The sequence below is a fragment of the Melospiza georgiana genome, chromosome 1 (assembly GCF_028018845.1).
Source record: "Melospiza georgiana isolate bMelGeo1 chromosome 1, bMelGeo1.pri, whole genome shotgun sequence".
Lineage (NCBI taxonomy): Eukaryota > Metazoa > Chordata > Aves > Passeriformes > Passerellidae > Melospiza > Melospiza georgiana.
In genome coordinates, this window is record NC_080430.1 from 128,309,901 (window position 1) to 128,330,940 (window position 21,040).

Below are 21,040 nucleotides of genomic sequence, written 5' to 3' on the forward strand. Positions count from 1 at the left end.
CCAGCAGTTGTGTGCAGCAGGGGCTGGGCAGACATGCAGGATTGAGGTCATGCATCCAGCCAGTTTGTAAGATGATCCCTCTGTACTGAGCCATCAGCCATCCTTAGCATAGGGGCGCACTCACACACGCATTCCTGTCAAGTCATCTTGTGAAAGGCTGCTTGCTTCCAGCTTGGCTTGAAAGTGCAACCTTAATAAAACTCACTGAAGCCTGAGAGAAAATAGCAGTTCTGCAGCAGATAGTGTAGGGGAAAGAGACTGGGATATGCATATGCAGCTGACTAAAGCAGGCTACATGCTGGACTGTAACAGAGAGGAAACAATAAATCTTAGCTACTATGCAATAAATATTCCCAATTTTAACTAAGGAAGCTATCCTCACAGTGAAATTCTAAAAAAAAAAACAAAAAACAAGACAACCAGTTTATCCAAGCTTGATTCTTAAAGTGTGCTGCTCCGCTCCTTTTTCAAAGACTTTGAGGGAAATTAAGAACAAATTTCAAGAAAGAGGAAGAAAAAGTTTTTCTTAAAGCAGGAAAGGAAAGTAATAATAACATGTCAGTTTTCTTTTCCTTTGCTTTCCTGGCAGTGATTCTTGCTCTTGTAGGCTGTACTAACCAGCGTCGGGGTCCAGAAGGCAGTGGGAGAAGATTTAACCGGGTTCAGCACGGGCAGTGCACCTACACTTTCATTCTGCCAGAACAGGACGGGAACTGTCGTGAAAGCACAACAGACCAGTACAGCACAAATGCTCTTCAGAGAGATGCTCCTCACGTGGAACAGGATTTCTCTTCCCAGAAACTGCAACATCTGGAACATGTGATGGAAAATTACACTCAGTGGCTGCAAAAAGTAAGTGCTGCTTTTTTTGTTTCTCACTAAATGATTTCTTTGGGGGATGTTTATGCTGTTTAAAGTTTTCATTAGTTTCTAGGAGAACAGAGCTAATAAGGATTGATAGAGTTCTTGGCTGTGTAGGAGAAAAATGTTTTAGCCAGAGTGCACCCTTCCTAGTGACATTGCTTTTGGGAGCTGAATTTTCTTGACTTTACTGAAAGATGTGACTTCTTAAGGCTTTTTTTCAAGAAAATATGCATGCATGTGAGTTGGAGGATACAAAAATCCTCCGGGGACTCTACGGACAGAACTTACTAAGTTCTGATAAGCTCTACTTATAGTTCACAGATTCAGCTCAGATGTCATGCAGGATACCTGCTACTGTGACAGCAAAAGAGAGCATTTAAAAAAATCAGCATTAAAGGGCACTGGGTTAAGAATATCATTGTTCCTCCATAAACAGATCCTGTAATATTATTCTACCCAGCTGATTGCTGGAAAGAAACAGGAAAATATATAGGCATTGACCCTTCTAAAACTTCTCAGTAAACGTTTTTAACCATGTTGAATACACTGGTCTTGACAGCCTGCTTCAATTTGTGTTTATATATGTGTATTCTTTCCTAGAAAGGGGAAAATGTGTTTCAAGGTGTTGCAGTAACTTAATAGAAGTAATTATTTTTATGAAATTTGAGTCTGAAAGGCTTAAATATGTGAATAATTTCACTCATATGAACAGTCCCAGTCAGCATGATTACTCACATGTGTAAAATTACATGTCTTGCGCAGATATTATCCATACCTTGCTAAGGAAAATGCTTTGGGGTAGCTGACCAGTTAAAATAAATAAACAGTCTGTGTACAGCTATTTGTGATATTCCCATTCACATGCTGCCATTTTAGCCTGGAAAAACTTAGAAAATTACACAATTGAGTGATGCAGCTAGTCATGTAATCTGGTACAAGAAAACTTCTGTATGTACCCACTCGAGAGATACAGGATTTAACTCCAACACAAGTTCTTACTAACAATGAACATGAATAAAATTCTAATGACTCTACTAGCTGGGCTGAAACTTTATATTAGCGCAGTTGCTGCTAACCTATCTCATTTACAAGTTTTGTTTCATCCAGACAGTACATAAGACATAAATATATTAAAAAAGCACATACAGGTCCCCTAACTCTACTAGAATTTTTAGAGAGGATTTCCTAAGTTTTCGGTAAATTATGTTTGTTCCCTTGCATATCTGGCCATAGCAAGAGAGAAAATATTCTGTGCAGAAAATATAACCAAGCATTTAATTTTCAGACTACTTCTCTCATTTTTTAATGTCTTGATCTGCCTTGGGGAATATAGGGCTGGAAATAAGCGGATGTTTTATGTAGAGGAAAATAAATTATTTTACTGTGCCTTGGCAGGCTGAGACAAGCACTAAAAAGAGGAAAGTTGTTTTCTGTTTTTATACACATATGATTTTACTTGAGGAAATTGCCTGCTGAATCATGCTTCTAAGACTCAACTTATTCTGTGTTTGTCCACTAGAGACTGAACTAAGATCACTGTTTCACAGTGATCATGAGGAAATATGAGTCTCTGGAGTGTGAATGTCTGAGGGTTAGTCCTCTCACACTTTGGAGCCAAGTGATTAAACAGGTAGGAAGCCCAGTGAAAGGGGTTTATACTAGGACTGTTTTCTTCTGCAATGATTGTAAAACTGGCTGAGGGCAGAACTATTCCCCTCCTCCTTTCCCTCCCAGCCCCCAATGTCCTGCTCCCAGGGGTTAGCATAAAACTGGGATTATGCATGTATCCCCATGTGTCAGTTTTCCTTGGAATGAAAGGACCTGTTTCTCTGTGTGAAGGACCATGTCTCACTCTGAACAAATGAGGCTGATGCAGCTCCTTTATAGCATCTCTGAATACTGAATTTGCTTTGTTGCTGTTGCCACTACAAAGCATCTCAGCCATAACTCATTTCCTTTCAAAACCTGCATAATGCTCAAGTGTAATGAATATATTACGTAGGTATCTCCCATCTCATTTTTATACTCTGCATTCATTTTTCCCCCTCAAATTTCTACACTTTTACAATGCACCTGCTGTGATTGAACTAAAGAATAATTAACAGTTGCAGGTCTTTTAGTGGAAGAGAATACTTATAATCAAAAAGAATGTTTAAGAATTTTAGAAATAATCTCATTTACATAAAGGAGTTTTATTTCTTATTTCAGGTAATATATATAACTTCCAATAAAAATTTACATAGCCAATGTTTGGCAAAGGGAATTATTTTCTGAGCACACTCAGCACGGGCAGTGCACGTACACTTTCATTCTGTGATGTTTGAAAAATACTTTCTGTGATATTTGAAAAATACTTACTGTGAAGTTTTGTAAGAATCATGGCTTCCCTAAATTTTAATTTAAAATTGTTATTTAATATCCAAACTATCGGATTTTTAGAAGCAAAAGAAGTACACTTTTCTGTTAAAAAAATTATTTTCTTAATGCACAATTGCTTCTTTGATGATCTACAAGCTTGATTGTGGATAAAAATGCCCTTGCTTGGGGACCCAATTATAGGCAATTAAGTCCCAGCCTTGTCCATTATAATTTGCATATCTATAATCAGTGTAACTGGGGTTGGTTAAAAAACCAGGGAGATGACAAAATGCTCTGCACAGGAACTCTGCAGAAGAAGATGACTTGGTAAACATTTTTAGAGATTTTCCTAGAACTGTTTATTTTAATACCGGATAACTTTCCCCATTGTTTAAGCTTGGGTTTCATTTCTGCAATATGTTTACACTGATAGTTCAAAACAAACAGTTCATCACATTTTCTTTCTTGCAGTAACTGGCTGGCTCACGTGACACTCTTTGGTATTTAGTTGCAGTGTCTAAGGATTGCCAAAGAGGAGTTACATGAAATGTTATCATCATGTCTTGCTTAGGAAGTTGCTGTTGGCTTGCTGAACTTACAGTATTGATGGACTCAGTGTACATTCAGGATAGCTCTATAGATGAGTGTTTCATATACTTTTCCTGACATCTAAATGGCAGAAACAATTGCTATAACAGTAATGAGTGAGTTTTACATGATCCACTGCTTCTTTTCTTCTAGCTCATTATTTAAGCAGAGTACTATAAAAGCTTAAAAATATTGCTTAATGATAGAATACTATTAGAAGCTAACACATACAAGTATTACAAGAAGGTAGATAAACCAAAAAAAAAAAAAAAAAAAGCAAAAAAAAAGCAGCCATAACTCAATTTCTTTCCCTTCAAAGTTCTGTTATTCACCATCTACAACCAAGGAAGTATGAAATTATTATCTTTATTCAGTCATTAAAGAAACAAATTATGAGTAGTTTTTCTGGAATATCTGTAACCATTTGATAGTCTAAGATTCATTCTCAGAATAAATCGACAAAATTATTTTTGTGGTCTTTGTTGACTTCCTTATTTTGCAACAGTAACAGCAGAAGTGCTCGCCTAGGTTTTAAGCAGGTAAGGGATCTAGGTTTTGAGAGGTCCAGACATTATGTAGAAACACATGGCTTTTGGAAAGGCCAGTGTCTGTCACTGTGTGTTGTGACTCCACTGAAAGTCTGTCCCTTTGTGCTGTCTTTACCATCAGGGCTTAACTATTGTTTTCTGCAATGAAATATAATATGCTTATATGTGTGGAATGGCTGATTTTTGACTTGGATTTTTTTTTTTTTGACTTGGACTTTGCTGAAGATGGGAAAATCCCTTGTCTGTCACTCTTGCTGTGAAGCAGAGAGGAAATGTGACACAGCAAGCTGAGTGAAAATGTGACAGAAAGTTTTTCATATTAAGAAACCAATTTTCATGGGTTAAACTATCACAAGAAATGTTTAAAATTCCATTTTATTTATAATTATCTTTCATTGGGCATTTTGCAATGTAATATGTGACCTAAAAGTTCACATGATATTTGGATGTCAAATGCAACCAGGAAATGCATTTTGAACTCCTGGAAACTCCCACAAACACAAGGTGATCAATGGATTTGGAATCTGCTATTCTGCATGTAGGAGCATTACTAACAGAGCTGTGTAAAGAATGCCTTTCCAGTAAATCTTTCCTTTTTCAAGGTGGACCAGAGCTAAAAGAAAACAGTGAGAAAGTTGCATCCAAAACTGGGCATTATTTGGTGTCCAGCTCAAATCTGTATTTATTTTTTAGACACAGAGGTTACTTATTAATCTGGGTTCTCCCGTTTGCTTTGGAGTTAATGAATTCTCATATCCAAAGGAGAGCCTCATTCTAGTGATATTTGAAGTGCAGTTCCCACAAATGTTGTGAAACAAAGGGTGGAATACAAATTAGTGGGATTTCTTAGTGTACTTCTCAATGAGCAAGTATATCTGTAAAAAATCCAAATTTAAGGAGTAAAAATAACTTGATGGAAATAAACTTGCTCCAAGAAAATTAATGTTTGAGTGTAAATCCAAAATTGCTTATATTCCCCCAAAAATCTATTGGCCAAGAACATGCCTCCTTTTCAAAACTTTATTAGTCAAATTGCTCAAGTCCTTGGAATATTCTGATATACCCACAAGAAAGAGGCAATACTTCAAATGTTGAAATGCCTGAAAGCTTTACATTATTGAAGAATAATTTATTTGACAATTAAGCTTTTTTTTAGAAGCAGAAGAATCAGGGAATTAGACTCAAGGACAGTTTCACATGTTGCCACATTTGGTAGCAAATTACTTAAAAAAATATTTCCCATGCTTGGAGGGAAGGCTTTATCATAATGTTCAGTAGGAACTGAATGTGTTTATTTACAGTGATGACAGCCATAATTAGGAAATTTCTGGAAACAATAAAATATTACATTTATTAGTCATCAGAATTGTCCAACCGAGATGCCCAGTGGGAGATCTCATTTGGAGCACTGAGAGCTTTTCTAAATGAAACTGATATACAGTAAATGCTACATAATTTTCAGAGTGCTGAGAACTCATTGTTCCCATTCAACCAAGCAACCTACTCCTACAGTGCTGTGTGTCCTGGGGAGAAAAAAAACACCACTGGGGGAAAAGTAATGAGGTTGGGTATGTCAGGTCTGCATCATCCCACCCTAACTTAGACTTACAGAATCATAGGATCATTAAGGTTGAAAAAGACTTCCAAGATCAAGTTCAACCTCTGAACCAAACATCACCATGTCAACTAAATCATTGCTCTAAGTGCTACATCCAGTCATTTCTTGAACAACCTTCCTGGACAGTGACTCCACTAGCTAGCTCCCTGGGCAGCCTGTTCCCATGCTTAACCACCCTTTCAATTAAGAACTTTTTTCCTGACATCAACCTGAACCTCCCCTGGCACAGCTTGAGGCCATTTCCTCTTGTCCTGTCACTTGCTGCTCAGGAGAAGAGGCCAACCCCACCTCACTACAACCTCCTTTCACACAATTATAGAGAATGATAAAGTCCCTTTTTAGCCTCCTTTTCTTCAGGCTAAACAGCCTCTGCTCCTTCAGCTGCTTCTCATACAACTTACCTTTAAACACTTTTTTAAACTGGTCTTTAAACCAGCTTTGTTGCCCTTCTCTGGACCTGCTCCAGCCACTCACTGTCCTTCTTGAATTGAGTGGCCTGAAACTGGACACAGCTTTCAAGGAGTGGTTTCACTAGTGCCCAGTTCAGGACAATCACTTTACTAATTCTGCTGGCCACCCTATTTCTGATCCAGGCCAGGATGCCATTGGCCTTCTTGGCCACCTGGGCATGCACTGGCTCACATTCAGCAGCTGTCAACCAGCACCCCCAGGTCCTTTTCCACTGGGGAGCTTTCCAGGCACTGTTCCAACTGAAGGGGGTTGTTGTGACCCAAGGGCAGGACCCAGCACTTGGCCTTGTTTAACTTCGTACAGTTGGCCTTGGTCCACAGATCCGGCCTGTCCAGATCCCTCTGCAGAAACTTCCTACCCTCCAGCAGATCAACACTCTCACTCCACTTAGTGCAGTCTGTGAACTTGCTGAGGAAGCACTCGATCCCCTCATCCAGTTAATTAAAAAAGTTACTAAATAGAGCTGGCCCCAATACTGAACCTTGGAGATGGCATGAGTGACTGGCCACCAGCTGGAAATAGAATTCACTATCACACTCTGGGCCCAGTCTTAGAGCCAGTTTTTAACTCAGAGTGCACCTGTCCAAGTCACTGGCTGCCAGCTTCTTCAGGAGAATGCCAGTTACCCATATAGTTTTTTCTTTGCTGTGGGGAATCTCTTAGTGCTGTGTCAAGAGACAGTAGCAAGCCCAGAGGAAGACTCAGGCGTCTGAACAGTTCTGTGGAAGTCCCTGTTTCTCTTCACTGACCCCAGGAAAATCCTGAGCAGCTTGCTTACTGATTTAAACACCCCAGTTAAGTGTGATGGATTTAAGCTTTACTTCTGTCCAGGCCTGCAGTATGCACTTCACTTGTGACTGCTAGGAAATTGTAAACTCATCAAGCTGCTGCTCCAACCTGTATCCATCTGTACATGACCAGTGAGGAATACCTCGTCATTCAGTGCTAATGTTTATTTTTGTCAATTAACAAAATTAAATGTTTATTAATAAAAATTAATTTTGTTAATTTGCAAAAATTAACAAAAATTTTGGATAAACTTGTTTTTATCAAAACTGGGGTCGTTTGCATGACCTGTTGCAAGCGAAATCTGAACTTAACGGTGTACTTTTATTCATCTCAATTTACAGTTTAGCTTAGTTCAGTCTTATTGCCTGTATTTACAACAATTGCAGATAAGGAAGAGCTAGTAAATGAGGACCTTCTAGAACCAGCATCATGGTTTAAGTTTGCTGTGAACTCATCTTTAACACCAGCAGCTCAAATGTCTTGAATAAACAGCCCTGGTGTAAAAAATCTTCCCAGTAGCATAAGAATTTCCTCTCTTGTTAAGGGGTTGAAGTTTGATCAGGAAAAGGAAATTGAAGTAGTTTCATATTTCTTAGAAAAAACTTTTTCTTATGAAACAAGCTGTACTTAACACAAGATTATTTTTCTGCAACCACATGTGCATATTTTAGACAGTGTTATGAAATGCCAGGGTGGTGAATATTCACTTGGAAGGATAACTTAGAAATGCCATAAATTGTTACACATTCGCACTGCATTCTCATTAATATTTCTGCACAAAGATCAAGATTCACTTTTCATTGTCTTAGTTAGGAATCAGGTTAATCTAAGACAGTGTAAGTCACTACTCAACTGGGATAAGAATTCTAATCAGGGACTTGCACCAGTTCAATTATCCCTGTTTAAAACTGATACAAATCAAACTAGCATAACTTTCCTGACTAAACAAGACCTAACAGTGAATTACACTCAGCACTGAACATGTATATGATGCAGATGGTCAATGCAAGACAGGTACAGGGTCATCTAGAAAGAAGCTCAAGTTACACTATATAAATTATTTGCTTTCCGATTTAAATGGAACAAACCCACCAAAATATTGTTTAAGATAATGCAGTAATTGCTTAGAGGAAGTTATATAGAAAATATGTATTCAAGGCCATGGAGCTACCTTGAAGGAAATTTCTTAAACTTTCTTGACTAGCTTCTAGGAGGAGAAATGAAAAAAAAAAAAGAAAAAGAAGTAATAAGAAAAAGGGTAAGAGTAATAGAACTATGCTACTTTCGTGGTGGAATAGGTGTGTCTTTAGGAGAGGTACTTTAAAGGTCTGTTATATGATAGTATGTGATGAATCATATGATCTGTGTTACTAATCTTTTCTTAAAGGAGAGAGAAATAGGCTGAAAATCCATGTAAAATGTTGCAGTTGGAAAATCTGTGTAGAAGATCTGTAAGTAAAAAGTGGATGATGAAAAGCTCTCTAAGAAGTCTGTAAAATTTCTTTCCCTTCAACAAATGAGTCTGGAGCATGAGTGTCTGCACACATATATGCATTTTGGTCTTTGGAGTGTTTGGTTTTAAGATACTTGGAAATCTGTTTTTAAATGTTGTGTCTTAAATCCATTTTCATGTTTTATACCAATGTACATGCTATCAATCTGTTGTTCTCCTCAAAATGACCTGTTGGCTTAAAAAAAACCAAACTGGTAGCAAGATGAAATCTTGTTTGTTGTACAAGCATTAATTCTGTGTGAACAATTCCCCAGCTGCATTGCTGAAAATACATTTTACAAAAGCACATTTGCTTTTGTTCCTTCCAGAATGTATATGAAGCAGGAATTTTCATGTATCCTGGAAAAAGTATTGGACTTTTGTTCTCCCCATCCCAGGCACATTTCTGTCCTTACATGTGTCTGTGTTGCAAGACAAACCTGATTGTGCTCCGTGCATGCACGACATCTGCTTCTTCAATAGAAAAATGGCAGAGGTATATAGCTATAATTTTTCATCACTTCTTCTGGGGATTTTTATTTTTAAATTCTTGCCATTTGTCTGTCATGTTGTCTCTAGTTGTCTTGTTGCAGACAGAGGTACCAGGCATTCCTTCTGACACAGGAATGTATGGAAACAACAAAAATTAACTTGGTCCAGTTAGCTGAATTTTCTTCTGAGTCTGTTCTGCCTGAGAATTTGGGTACTGCTATTCTTTCTCCTCCTCTTATACCAAGGAGGCTTGAGAGATCTCAGTAGAGATAAGATAAACTCTGGGCATTCCTCCTAGGATGAAATTAGGCAAGACTAGAGAACTATGGGAGAAAATTTGGAGTATGAGTAGAACCTTAGAAGGTAATTTGTCTGGTTTTGACAGCATGGTTTCTTTCACACTAGAACACAGATGATCAGATTGGTGCTAATCAGTTTTGAATCGAAAAATGATTTCTACTGCAGGCTGATGCGCCATTTATAGACTGATCCTTCCTTTTTTCACATCTGAACTTCCCTTAAAGGCTTTCTATATGCAAGACATTTTTTTTTTAAATATTTAAGTTATAAAATTTAAGTCTTAGGGATAATACTGTTAGCAGTCATTCTTTTAGCTTCCCGATCTGTGATACACCAACCTAAAACTGCAGATGTAACTTGCAAGGTTTCAGAGAAAAGCACTGAGTTTGAGGCAGGTGAGTGGTCCTGCCCACTATTTTAAATGTTGCAGCAAACTTTGAGTCATTACCAAAGGCCATTAATTCTTTAAAGTGAGATTCTTATGTCCTGATTGTAGGTGAAAAAAAATCAAATTCTTGATATGTACATTCAATATTTTGACATGTATTTTAATATTTCACCTTTATACACTCCAAACGCGCAGAACATATTTTAAATACCTGCAAAAATCAAAGGAGAAGTCCTAGTACAATCTCTAGAGATGCATTTCATTTATCTTCAAGATTGCTGTGGACTTGCCTGCCCTCTGGATCATATTATTTATGAATGTTTTAAAGTTGTCAGCCTATGTTTATAAAAGCGTATTTTTCTTTTGGAATCTCTTGCCTGCAAATATGGTGTTGCACAGTGCAGATTTAGGAAAAAATAACTTATTTGTTGTTAACTGATATATGTTTTTGTTTTCTTTTTCTAGGCAATGTATTGAATGAATGTTTGAATTTGTATTACAACACCCATGGTTCTGTTTAACAGTGCTGATTTTCACTTTCATATATTCAGCTTTGAGTTGCTTTAGCAGTATTTATTTTCTGGGAATTTTAGTTCTCATGCAGAAGTATTTTGAAGGAAAGAAAACCGTATTAAATAATTTCTTTAAAACTCTGCCATCAGTTCAGTGTGTGGGTAACAGTGAGGGTGAATCATAGGGTCAGTTACACGTCTTTCTCTTCTCACTTATGGGTCATGCATTTGTGTCTCAGGAAGGAAGGATCTTCAAATAATTATGCCACTACCACTATCAGAGTACGATTCCTAAAAAATGTGGGTTTTTTTTTAATTGAAAGTCCTGTGCAGAAATTACTCAATATTTCTGAAATCTCAGAGAAATGCTTCATATAAAATCTGTTTCCTTGAAGTCTCCTGCAACACCAAAGAACTCAAAGACTGCTGCAGCCTTTCAAAAATTGGGCATTCATATGCAGATAAAAGTAACAGAAATGAGGATTTAGGTCACTGCCTTTATCATTTAAGTATTAAGTATATTTATTTGTATTATAGTTAAATATTTACCCTTCCCAGTCTTAACTCATCAGGAAATTCCAGTAGCCTTCTAGGCCACATCAGCAAATCAACACAGTAATGGGAAACCCCCAAACCATGAAGCCTTTGGTGCCGTGCCTGGAATTTTGAGGATCTGCTTAGAAGGAAAATTGCTCAAAGAGATGATCTAATCTCTTCCTGAATGAACTGTTCCCTTTTGTTCCTTGGCTAAAACTTCATACTTCACTCTGTGTGTGACTTACCACAGTAGAGATAAATGGTCAAGGGCCACCTATCTTTCCTGCGTCACTTCTGTCAATGGGAAAGGCCATCAATGCTCTGCTTGAAGGTTTTTCTGTGTTGCTATTTTTGTGTGGAGGAGATATGGACTGCAGAATTCTTTATCACTTTAGCCTGTGAAATACAGAGGCGATGATTAAGGTTGTTTGTCTTCACATTTTTCTTGAATGATCCAGATGGATCTCTCGGCTTTTCTAGGAATTGTGACTGATGCAATAAATATTCTTTTGTATACTCCTCTGACATCACTGACCTCCATGACATCCCACAGCTTAACCATTAGAGCCTCTGCCTTTGTGTCCATTGTTAAAAGAACTGTTTTTACCTGTTACAATACCAAAGTTTTATGCAGGGAAGCATAAACAAGACAACTGTATTTGCAGAGGACACAAGGGAAGAGTCGTTTGCCACGTAGCATAAGATTATTGTTAAAAGTAAAAGATGATTACAGCAGAATTAATTCAATAATAATTGGAAACAAAATGTCTTGGTGTTGATGACTCAGTTTCTAACTGTGGACCATCAGTCTAGGGAGGGTCAGGTCAGGGAAAGTGTAAGGGACCCAGAGAGATATAGAAATGGCTAAATATAAGGTGGTAGGTGAGGGTGGTGCTTCAGAGCAAGAAGTCTGTCCATTTGAGGTTGATAGAAGATTTGATTAAAAATTCCTAGGAGGGTAAATGATACAATCCACAAATTTGTGACTGCCAAGGTACCAACCTATCACTAAAGTACACACAACCAGGTACCTTCTCCTGATGTGACAGAAAAGACTGAGAAATTACTTTGGTATTCAGCACTGTGTTCAGTAAAATGTCCTGAAACAATGCAGATGTAAACTGTTTACAGGTGTGTGGCCCTACAAATGTCATAATACTGTGTATTTCAGCAGTAGTAAAGCTTGCTGAAGAAAAACTCATCATAATCAAAATAAGATTTCCTTTTTTTTAAAAGAACAAGAAAATTCTTTTTCGAAACATAAGAATATAAAAGCAAGTAAGAGAAGATGCTCAGCATCATGTTTTAATGAGGAAACCAGAAATTCTCCAAATTTTGCTAGTTATCAAGGTATATCTAAAATGCATCCCAGGCTGAAATGCTGAATGGAACTCAAATGCCATGTGGGGCATTACAGGTTGTAGCTAATGTGTCACCAGGAATGCCCTTGCAGCTATCTGTGATGAACTCATAAGCAGTGTTTGTGGTTGCTGCTTATACCATTAAGTGAAGAAACAATTTAATTGCATCCAGCAAGCACCCTGGACAGTTTATGATGATGAGCTAGAGGTCAGGAATACTGGAAAGGCATTTGCCCAAATTTGCCAACTTTAAATTTTGCAAGATCTAAGAACTTGACCTCAAATGCTCCAAGGGTCCTCAAATGTGGACTATGAATGAGGCATATGAATATATGCCTCAAATATTCATGAGGCAAGCTTTAACCCAGTAAAATAAATTGTTTTAATTTCACAATTGGAGTGTTAGGACAAGGACATAGCTACTTTTCACAGACTTCAGCTGGAGGTAGAACTGAGTTGGAATTCCTCTGTTGCACTGAACAAGCACATGTATATTTTATTCTTTTGGATAAGTGGGTGAGAATGAGAAGTCCAGAGACTTTTATAGAGAACATTGACACAAAGTTCAATAAAAGGAGAATTATAATTCCTTGTACAGCTTACCTAAATAAACATTTATCATTAAATAACTTTTTTTTTTTTTGGCTAATGCTTGATAACCATTATGTCACATGCTGAACAAGCCACTATACAAACAGGAATGATGTACCAACGATAAAAAATATTTATAAAATTAAATATGGACTGAAATAAAAGAACTTGTCAAGAATTCAGTTTTAAAGCTAGGATTAGGGATTGTATTTCTTTAGTGCTAAACCAGTAAGAGCATTTGTTGTGTATCACCTTAATAGCTCCCACAAAAAAACTGCCTTACAAACCCTAGAAGTAAGAGGGAAAAAATGAAAAAGAAAGAAGTTTCCTTGAGCCAGGATTTAGTACTCCAACACATCTTGGAAACATCTAGTAATTTGGCCACTCACCCCCTGGGGTATTTCCTGGAAGCAGAATTGAGCAAGACTGAAAATGTTTTTGTTGCACTGTTATGGGCATGAAGTTAAGACATGAATTCTTGATCCATAAAATATGTACCAAGTGTGACATCTTTTTTCATGTGAACTTTTAAAGACTACTTCAACATTTTTATTCATTATTTTTCTGACAAAATCATACAAAGCTCCTGAAATCATGATCAAAACTCTGGTTGTTCATCACTAGAATTAATCCTGTTTGTTTTTGTCTTTGTTTTTATTTTTTCTCTGGGCTATAACTCACCATGATGGGACACTGAAAATGTGTTTTAGTGTATATTTCCCATTTTCATTATTCTTAGGTTTCAAGATGACAGCTGAGTGTTACTTCTGTCAGCATGGTTTTGAATGCTGTCATGCTTTCACTTCCATAGTACAATCATTCAAAAAGTATATAAGAAAGCTGAAGCAAGATTATTTTTAGAATACTACTCATAATGGAATAGAGAGATATTATATTTTGAGACAACCTAAGTCAGAGTTGCTCAGTGTTTTTTCTGTCACAATGGATATTAATTTTGGTTTTGCTTCTCTTAGGCTTGGCATTGCTATTATATTTTCCAGGTGTTGTTATCATAAGATCTTACCAAAAAAATTCAATTAGAAAAACTAGTAATTTTCTATGGGAACATAAACTCAAAGGAGGTTTTCAACACAGTCCGCAAACCCAAACTATTATCATTAAAGACTCTCCAGAGGATTAGAAACTGGGAAAAAGGTCTTGACTCTCACTTGGAGTGTGATGTTAATGTATCCATATGGAGCTTGGCCTGATGCTGCTCACAGTGAATCAGCAGGAAAAAACTAAGCTCAATTTCTCTTCCCAAAAGGGGTTTTCCCAACCTCAGGCCCACCCAACTTAACCTGACTCTATCCTTTCTCCTTTTCCTGTCACTTTCAGAAGTTCCAGGTTTACCTTTTGGTACCAGCTATCTGGGTTCACAAACATCAAAAGGTTTCTGCCCTAACATAAGGGGATTTCTCTCTAGTAAGAGACAGGCAAACCCCAGTACTATCCAGGCAAATCTATTTGGCAGAACAGGAAATTCCCAGATGGTCAGGAGGAATTTTAAAGGGTTGGAGTGGTATGTTGCAAAACACTAGCCTGGCACTCATGGAGACTGAAGTCTATTATTTATAGAAAATCAGAGGCAAAAAAATGGATGATGTGCTTCCTCACAATATGCTCTACAATCATTGCATTGTGTCAACATGAATTTGTGGGGTACCGCAGCAAGATACGAAATGATAGCATGGTCTCTATCCCCAGCCGGTTCTTTCCTCCACACGCCTAGAAAGATACCAACTAAATTTGTGAGCAGGGGCAGTTTTATAATGATCAAACAAACAAACAAACACCTTTAGAAAACCCTGGAACAACAACATAAATTAGAAATAATGTAATCATTGGCATCAGTGGAACAATCCAATATCAACTGCTGTAGCTTAAAGAAGAGGACTCAAGTCCAGCCTGTGAGAAGCAGACAAGCTCAGATATTTTTGTTCATTTGAGGATAGGATTTAGTGTACAGCTTTTAGTAGGCATCCAGCCTACTCCAAGCACTCTCCAGGCCTGAAAGGGGGATCATGAGGTACATCTCATAAGAATAATTTTATAGAGATATTTTTAGTATTTCCTTTTTATTTCATGTCAAAAAGAACATAAAAATGACTTTTCTTACCTTTTTTTTCACTATTCTTCCTTTCAGTCCTTTAAAATACCAAAGAAGAATTGAGATACTTGTTGAGATAGAAGCACTCAAGCAGGCAAATTATCTTAATTTAAACCTAGTCTTGGATTCTATCTGGCATCTAATGGACATTTGAGTAATTTTTTGTGTTTCTTTTGCTGAAGCCAATCCAGAAGTGGCTTAGGGTGGGTTGTTGGTTTTTTTTTCCCAAAATATCTTAAAATAGAAAACTCTCCAAACTCCTAAAATAGAGACTCTCCAATCTTAGGTCTTGAGACCTCAGGTAACAACAGCCTCATGGTACAGAGCAACTGTAAACCAGAATGCTGTGGTTTTCAGCCAAGAGGCTAGAATTCTTAGTTAAATAATGTAATTTCTCTCTTTTTTATCTATTTGTTTATAAAGTAATCTTCATTTTCTTTTAAAAATTTGAATTTTTTTCAAGAACTGAAAGAAGTGTCACTGGAAAACATTTTCCTGCTGATAAAATCAGCAGATTGATTTTTTCCCCCCTTCCACATGAGCTAAATTAGCCAGCTAAAAGTTATTTTCTTAATTAAACCAAAACCCAGGGCATTGGAAGAAAAGTTACAAATAGTTCTCTTTGAACTCAGATGCCTCTAGTTCAGTGGGGACAGTTTGCATGCTCTTTTCTACATCAACAACATTCCACATGCATATTCTTTCTATCTTCAAGCAAAAAAAGGAACAGCAGAAGCAACTGTTTCCAGATAAACAGGAGGTCACCAAAACAGTGCGTCCCTTTTCTTGCTAGAAAATACATCCATATGCTGTGGCTGTACAGAAATATTACATTTAGGCTTCTCCTTCATACACCAAGATAGTACCAGAACCTGATTCTACTCTCACTCAAGTTAGCCCTAAAGCAATCACTTTGTAGAAGCCTGCTGATTTTATCAATTGAACACATGATAACAGTCCAGTGTTTTGTTTAGTGATATACTGGAAATGCATATCTGGATGTTAGAGTCATAGAAACTTTGATGTTGGTAAGGATCTTAAAGACCATCTATTTGCAGCCCCACATCCACAGTCAGGTGTGTTTTCCACTAGACCAGTTTGCACAAAGCCCCACCCAACCTGGCCTTCAAAACTTCCAGGGATGGGGCAGCCACAATTCCCCTGGGCAGAGATGCCCTGAGAAACAGGAGTGCTTTTCTTCCCGAACTTGCTGGAGCCTCCATGTCTGATTTGGTAAGGTTTTATGTCATCCCTCTGTCTTCTTATGAGAAAGATGTCTTTTAATTCCATATACCAGTCATCAAGCCCACATACACTTTAGATTTGTGCTTCTACACTGCAGCATAGTGAGAAAAAAAAAATCTTACTGTGAAGGTCACAAGATAAAATTTAAAGAAATCATAAGGGCTGCTTGAGTGTCCCTCCCCATAAATGACCTCTGTGCTTGAATTTTTAACCAGCTCATATTTTAAGCTTGTACTGTCTTTGATAACAACTAAGAAAATTAATGTCTATGATTCCTTTTTGAGGTGCTTTTTGAAAAATTGTTTATTAAAGCTACAGTTTCCAAACAAAATTTGACTGTTATTGCCATTGTTTGGGATACCATTTGTGCATGGAATAAAATAGTTTGCCTAGTTCTTAAATCCAGAAATTATTCTGTGGTATTATTGCATGGAAGCAAGTAATGCAGTAAAAATCACTTGTCCTTCACAATTTATGACAACTGAATATTATGCATTAAATGCAACATAGTGGAGAAGAAACACTTCTTTTTTTTAGCAGAAATGAAATTTCATTGCAGTAAACATTCACAGGATTTTTAGCTTTAAACAACATTTACAAAATGAATAAAAAACTTGACAAAAATATTGTAATGTTTACATTTCAGATTATTGGAAATGGTTTACTTAAATATTCTGATATAAATAAAGATTCTAGCTAGAAATATCAGCTGTAATGATATCAAAGGCAGAACTCAAGCAATTTCAATGCCATCAAGAGTGAATATCTAACTCTGCTGGTTAAATTTCTGGCCCTATGAAAGAAGTAGTGTTATTGCTGTAAGCTCCATGTATAAACCTATTATAGCTCTCTCAATATTGACAGAGGTTCCATGGTTGCTTTACAGTCTTGCATTCCTTATTTAGAGAATGGCAACAACTGATCATACTTCTGCAACCTTCTGTGGTCAGGATCCCAACACATTTTAGAAATGTTTAGAAGTGTTAGAATAAAGCTTCATAATACCCAGAAAGCTTGGAGGTGGCAGTAGTTTTCTTATTATTACCCATTGGGCAATCCAAGGTACACAAGCTACAAGCTAATGTGCCTTTAGGCACTTCAGAAACCTAAGTACAGCCAACAATAAACTAAGACCTGTGGTAGCTCCAGTTTTTATATGATAGCTATTTCAATACTCCACACTAATACAGATAGGTAAATATCCAACTTCTCTGATGTTACTCCTCCCACTGCTGTCTAAAATTTGGGTTCTGTAGGCTAATTTCATAGCGTGAAATAGGTTTAAGTCTATGCTGCTCAACCAAGGTTAGTGGAATGGTTTTTAATTAAATCAGGTAGGCTTCTGGATGTTCATGCTTACTCTAAAACCTCACTTTCAATGCATCTTGATGCCTCCTTGATGAATTGGACTACTTTATTGGAATGAAAATTAAACTGGTCAGACCTCCTGCACACATCCATGCTATTTCCTTGTCTCACTCAATTTCTAAAATGGCCATTTTTGTATTTCTGAAGAGACCAGCCCTGATGTGCAAAGGAGCAATGCTGTGGCACAGCAGCAAATCCTCAGCAACACCCACGCATGGAAATACCAAACCATTTCACATCTATTTCTGTTTGCCAAGTGACACATGCAGAAAGATGAGGCAGTGGCTGAACAGAGAGGTTTGGCTGGAACTAAGGAAGGAGAGATTCTGGCCTATGGAAGAAGGGCCAGGCCACTCAGAAGCTCTACAATGATGTCATAAGGTTCTGTAGGGTGAAAATTAGAGGGGCCAAAGCACAGCTAGAACTTAATCTGGCTACTGCTGTAGAAGACAATAAAAATATTATTATATTGCCACTTTTGTAGTTAGAACAGTTGGTTTTGGGAAGTGGTTGAGTCACCATCCCTGAAGGTCTTTAAAACTGTAGATGTGGTGCTTAGGGACATGGTTTATTGCTGGATTTGGCAGTGCTGGGTTAATCGTTGGACTTGATGGTCTTAAAGGTTTTTCCCAGCCTAAATGATTCTGTTACTATGAATAAGAGAGATGAGTTTGTTACAAAATGTTTACACAGTATGAACATTTCTAAAGGGGTTACTCTCTACACAAAGTTTTGGATCAAATTTTTCAACACTCTTCTAATGTTTTATGATAAATATTTTTTATCAGAGGCAAAATATTATTAATTGCAGAACAAATAATTATGGAAATATAGATATTTAATTGTTTTTTTATATGACTCCATGTTGCCACTTATTTGCCTAAGCCCACATGGTGTGAATTATCAGACACACCAAGCAAAGCACTGAGTTTTTATATGTTGTTGTTATGTGCATATTTCCAAACTTATTATTCTGTGTACTATTTTACCTGATTCTTTCTATATTTCACACGTCTTCTACTGAAGGTCTTAGAAAAGCTGTGTTCATGTAAATATTTAAAATAGCATACTTTGGCTTGATTTACAGTTTTTCAAATGTCTTCTAAGTTAGAAGTTTTAGCCCGTTAGGTCAAGCCATTGTCATTTCTCTTGCATAGCATGTAAGGGAACAATTTATTAAAATACATAAAATTGCATAAGAACAAGCAGGTTTGGTAAAACTGTAAGGAATGTCAGCAGTGAAGACATTATTGAACTGTTGAGTAGAAAACATATCAAATTTTTGGTGGGAAGAAAGAATGATAAAAAATTTTCAAGGAACAATGTTATTATGTCTGAAAAATTGTAGACTACATTTCAACTAAAAAAAATTAACAGGTCTACTACCAATATCTCAAATATTTCTTGCAACAGAAAAGACAGCTTTTGTGTAGACTTGAGGGATTATCTATATTTTTATAGCATTCTTTATGTAATCATGGCTATGGAATATTAATATTTGTTTTATTTTTATTAATTTCATTTTTTCCAGTTCTGATTACTGGAATATCCACTGCTCTTTTTCTGTTTCTGTTTCTGTTTATTGTAGATTTGTACAGCATGCCTGAGTTCAACAAAATGTAACTAGAAGCAGAACAGGCATTATTTTCTTTTGCATATGTACACATAATTTTGAACATATGGTTCCAAGCATATTTTTGAATTAAATTGTCACTAACTTCAATGAATGCTTGTTTTTATTTTTTTCCCTACTTTTATGTTTTGCATTTGTTGCCCAAGAGATTCATAGACAGCTGCAAGATCCCTTCTTTGGGCAACACCCTAAAGGATGTAAAAAATAGCAGCTAGAAATGAGGGCTTCCAAACATGATTAAGTTCCTTGGTACAAAGAGCTATGCTGAGAAGTGGACCTTGGAGAGGTAAATACACTTCAAATTGGTGATTGCTACTAGCAAAGGAGATTTTGAGAGTTACTAAAGGTCAGCTTTCATCTGGAGATAAAGCTTCAGTGGCTTCTGGTGATGTCACTTTTCCTTTCAGATATTCACCATACTTGGGAGAGGCTGAAAAATTTACATTTACTCTTATTTCAACACATGATCCAAAGAAAGTTTGGCATCATTAAATAATTAGCATTACTTGAGCACACTGTCTTGAGGAACATGATGTAAAAAGGATTATGTCCCATCTAGGAATTCACATGTTTTGTAAATGAAGGATATTGAATAAAACTGAAAACATCTGCAATTTTGACAGACTTAAAATACATTTTGGAAGAATATTTTTATCACATTTTGTTCATTATTTATTGTCACAGAATCTCCTTATAGTGACTTCAGAAAGAACATTAGCTAACTGCATTACAAATGTGAAAAAAATCTGTCTTCAACAAGGTTGGCTTGGTTGAAAGTGGGTATGATGTTAAAGTAATTACAAATAGCATGTCAGCGTGCTGTTCAACTATCCTGTTAGAAAACATGTATCTTTATTTTTTTACCTAGTGATAGAGAAAATTGAGATATAACAATAAATCTGATGAAAGCAGTGACAATTTACATTAATTCATCTTACTAATACTAACTTCTTTTGTTTTGAGGACAAAGTATAACTCCTAGTTACAAAACTTTAATTTAACAGGATTTTCTTTTGTCATTAACTACTATTCTCAGTCTACCAGATTTGGTGGAATTAATAGAGTGATTTAAATATTGAATTTCCTAATTAACATATCAAAAAGTTTTATAGCAGCAAGAAATGAATACACACTGACCCTAAACACCTCTGCTTAATATCCTGAAATTTGGTAGATGAAGAGGAAACTAGATTTTAAAGATAGGAAGGGAGATCATTTACTATTGTAAAATCTTGTCTCTTTTTTTTTTTTTTTTTTGTCTTTTTCTATTTTCAAAGTAAAATAAGCTGGTTGATTTTAGTTTGTTGTCAGTTTAGGACTCTGTACTTTCAATCATCACAGCAGCACTTTCTGGAGTTGTTCATATGGAATAAAAGAACTGTACAAAGTCCTGTCTCTAATTTTAAAATATTTTTAAACCTCAACTAATAAATATGATGTTTTATGACAGGAACTTCCATTAGTAGATGCTAAATAGCCATCTGCCTCCACAATCTTCATACAAAATAGTTATGAAAAACTGCAGAAAATTCATTCATTTTTTGGGCCATACATGGATTACCTTTGATTTTCAACATTTACATCACCACCTAATTGTCTTGTTTCTTTCTTTTTTGTACTCTTTTTATTTATTATAAATTGATATTCTATGATCTCTCTATTTAAGTGTCTCAGTTATTTCATAATTTTATTTCTTCGTAAATACGTATTTCCTTTCATCATTCATTGTATGTAGTTTTCCAGTTATTGCTCAATTATTCAGGTAGTTTCAGGAA

The 21,040-nt window shown here is 36.4% G+C and overlaps 1 protein-coding gene across 1 annotated transcript in view; it reads left to right on the top strand.

Annotated features, from left to right (window-relative positions):
* The first annotated feature begins 338 nt into the window (after positions 1-338).
* ANGPT1 (angiopoietin 1) overlaps positions 339-21,040 on the top strand; it is a 150,406-nt gene continuing 129,704 nt past the window's right edge. Inside the window, exon 1 of the mRNA XM_058027383.1 lies at positions 339-852. Coding sequence (XP_057883366.1) covers positions 556-852 — 297 coding nt within the window. The 5' untranslated portion in view covers positions 339-555. The remainder of the gene's footprint in view (positions 853-21,040) is intronic.